This window comes from Amphimedon queenslandica, unplaced genomic scaffold (genome assembly GCF_000090795.2).
Source record: "Amphimedon queenslandica unplaced genomic scaffold, v1.1 AMPQUscaffold_13240, whole genome shotgun sequence".
Lineage (NCBI taxonomy): Eukaryota > Metazoa > Porifera > Demospongiae > Haplosclerida > Niphatidae > Amphimedon > Amphimedon queenslandica.
The window spans coordinates 77,860-80,880 of record NW_003546524.1 but is presented as its reverse complement, the minus strand read 5'-3'; the positions used below and the strand labels follow the sequence as shown (position 1 = coordinate 80,880).

At 37.9% G+C, this 3,021-nt stretch overlaps 1 protein-coding gene and 2 long non-coding RNA genes across 3 annotated transcripts in view; 1 reads left to right on the top strand and 2 right to left on the bottom strand.

Annotated features, from left to right (window-relative positions):
• LOC109584147 (probable serine/threonine-protein kinase drkD) overlaps positions 1 to 1,156 on the top strand; it is a 1,570-nt gene extending 414 nt beyond the window's left edge. Inside the window, exon 2 of the mRNA XM_019999759.1 lies at positions 6 to 1,156. Coding sequence (XP_019855318.1) covers positions 6 to 1,015 — 1,010 coding nt within the window. The 3' untranslated portion in view covers positions 1,016 to 1,156. The remainder of the gene's footprint in view (positions 1 to 5) is intronic.
• Positions 1,157 to 1,253: 97 nt separating this feature from the next.
• Positions 1,254 to 2,358, bottom strand: LOC109584154 (uncharacterized). Its single transcript, XR_002185873.1, has 3 exons — positions 2,181 to 2,358; positions 1,955 to 2,072; positions 1,254 to 1,675 (listed from the first exon to the last, which is right to left on the bottom strand). It is a non-coding gene; the product is annotated as an uncharacterized LOC109584154 (long non-coding RNA).
• Positions 2,359 to 2,617: 259 nt separating this feature from the next.
• Positions 2,618 to 3,021, bottom strand: part of LOC109584156 (uncharacterized) — a 10,473-nt gene continuing 10,069 nt past the window's right edge. Inside the window, exon 8 of the long non-coding RNA XR_002185879.1 lies at positions 2,618 to 2,730. This is a non-coding gene — a long non-coding RNA (uncharacterized LOC109584156). The remainder of the gene's footprint in view (positions 2,731 to 3,021) is intronic.

The window sequence follows — 3,021 nt, the reverse complement described above, 5'->3', positions numbered from 1 at the left end:
ACTAGTTGAACTGGAATCACAAGCAAGGAGAGCACAGCAACAGCTTCAAAGGCAATTACAAGAAGCCCAGCAAAGAGAGCAAATTTTTCAGGAGCAGCTTCGAGAGCAAGACCAGCAACTTCAAGAAAGAGAGAGGCAAATCCAAGAGGACATGGAGATAGAACAGAATCTTCAGCAACAGCTTCAACAAGCTCAAGAAAGAGAGAGAGGCCTAGAGCAGCAACTAAGAGAGAGAGATAGACAAGAGAGAGAATCTTCCTGGGTAGTTAGCAGAAATGATATTAGAATGACAGAAAGGGTTCTAGGCAGAGGAGGATGGGGAGAGGTCAGAGTAGCTCGTTTTCATGGACTGGAAGTTGCTGCAAAGGTACTTCATGAGGCCATTATATCAGAATATAACATATCACTGTTCTCTCGTGAAATGAATATCGCTTCTAAAATACGTCATCCTAACCTCCTTCAGTTCATAGGAGCCACTACAGAGGGTAATCCAATCATCCTGACAGAGCTAATGCCAACCAGCCTAAGAAAAGAATTAGAAACTGGAGGACTGGCCTATCCTGCCATACTGAGCATCAGTTTAGATGTAGCCTGTGCTCTCAATTACCTTCATCTCTTCAAGCCTCATCCTATACTACACAGAGATGTCAGCAGTGCTAATGTACTCCTTCAACCAATGGGAGTTGAATGGAGAGCTAAAGTAGCAGACTATGGATCAGCTAATCTTCAACCTCTCATTGGCACGACAACTAATCCTGGTAATCCTGTCTATTCAGCACCTGAAGCTGCCAATCCAAGGGAACACTCACCTTCAATGGATGTCTTCAGTTATGGTGTCCTCCTTCTAGAGATGATAACACGACGTATTCCTCTACCAGAAGAGAGAGTAGGTCTTATTGATGGTATTAGAAGAGCCTCGTTTAGGTCTCTTGTTCAACGTTGCCTGATAGTGGAGTATAGACGCCGTCCAACAATGAGTGTTATTATAACTGAACTAAATGAAACCATTTATTGATTAAATTCTAATAGTTTTGTTTTAGTTTTTAGCTATAGCAGGATATTCTTCTCATTGTATTTTGAGATTATGATTATTATTTTTTTTAGTTTTTGAAATAGACTATACTTGTAAAATTGTGTAAAACTAGTTTAGTTCTAATATTATTATTATACCCATGAACCAAACCTGCTCCTATGATGCCACAAAGTTTCAAGCCCATGTATTTGTAGTAACGACTACTATAAATGGGCTATGCCCGCGCAGGTTTGAATCCTGCTCACTGTGCCAAATGTAGTAACGACTACTATGGGTATTATAGTAATGAACAAAGATCTATTACTCCAAGGTTCAACAAAGGAAAGACCATCAACCAAAATTAGAACATGTGTGTGTGGGTGTCACTTATTTATATCATACATTATGTAACAGTTATTATATACAATGTACACTATTAGTTCTTTAGCATTACTACACATTCATTAATTATAATTCATGATCCCTCTACAGGGGGGAGAATGAGTAGGCGGGCGGGGCTGAGAATGGCTCGCCTAATTAGAATATGTTTATGGATATGGCCTTAGAAGTGTACTCTACTCGTGATCTTGACAGAGTTGCATCAGCTCTTAGATTGTCTATACCTGATGGACACTAGCTGTCATAATTATGTTCAGTCATTCTCTAAAAACATAGGACATGCTATGAACACAATGATTATAATAATGTGTGTATGTTAAAGAGGTAGATGTACTTATGCTGTGTAAAAAGTTTAAGGTGAATCCAAAATCCAATATTGATCGGAACCTGCTTAAACTTTCTACATATACAACATAAAGAACATTTAGCCTGCACTAGCATTTTCAACTACTTCTACTATTACTATTCTCCCATTTTTGACCATTATTACAATATTATGTACATAATTATGTATGTGTACATTGTACAATGAAGTTCCTTTACCCATTTGTCTATTGTGGTGATGATTCTTATTGTGATAATGAAGTACACAGTTGCATGGACACATGTCACACAATATGAGAGCTTTAGTCTCACCATCATTGTGATTATCACACAGTGGCTGTAGAGGGAGAGAAGGGAAGAATGATGGAGAGATGGAGCAAAAACTTGAATATAAAATCAGACTAAACATAACTGAAAAAATCCTTCCTTTTCCCTCATTTTTCACCTTTTACTTTTACATACATGTACATCACGTTTTCATCTCCCTCTCTTTTTTCTAGCTTTAGTTGTGGTTTTCTATTTTGTCCTAGCCATTATCCTGATGACAAAGCTTCAGCATGCATGTTCTTCATCAATAACACGCAAAGCAGCAAATTAAGACACAAACAAAACTATAGGAAGAAACAAAATAGAAAATAGCAATATAAGATTATAAAAGTATGATGTACAATGCATACTCTACATGCATTCTTCTACCTTATCTCTCTCCCTCACCCTCCCTCCCTCTCTCTCAATCCCTCTCCCTCCCTCCCTCCCTCCCTCACTCACTCCCTCCCTCTCTCCCTCCCTCCCTCTCTCTCTCTCTTTTCCCTCCCTCTTTCCCTCTCTTACTTTCCTCTCTCCCCTCTCCCTCTCTCTCTCTCTCTTACAGTATGTGCATGAGTACATTCCTGGGTCAGCATTACATGCTTCTTCATTAATTTTATAGTTAAATAGAGGACAGCTTGTCCAATGGCTGACTTGGCATAGTCTTTCCAATGACCTTTCAGTACAGACTGTGAGGCAAAGAAATAATAACAATAATTAATTAATGGACAATTTATTAGTTACACATCTACTGTACATGTACAATATTAAAATGATGATATCAATATGGATCAGGGAGGTTATATATTATAAATAAATACTTTCCAGGATACAAGCAGCACTTCCTCAATATCACAGTCTATATAATACGTGTAACTACCATATTCAGTAATTGATAATTAACCATACTCATTAATAGATGTCAAAATTTCCACTTTATATGCTAAACAATTTGTATTAGTTAAAGCACGTGTGCTGCA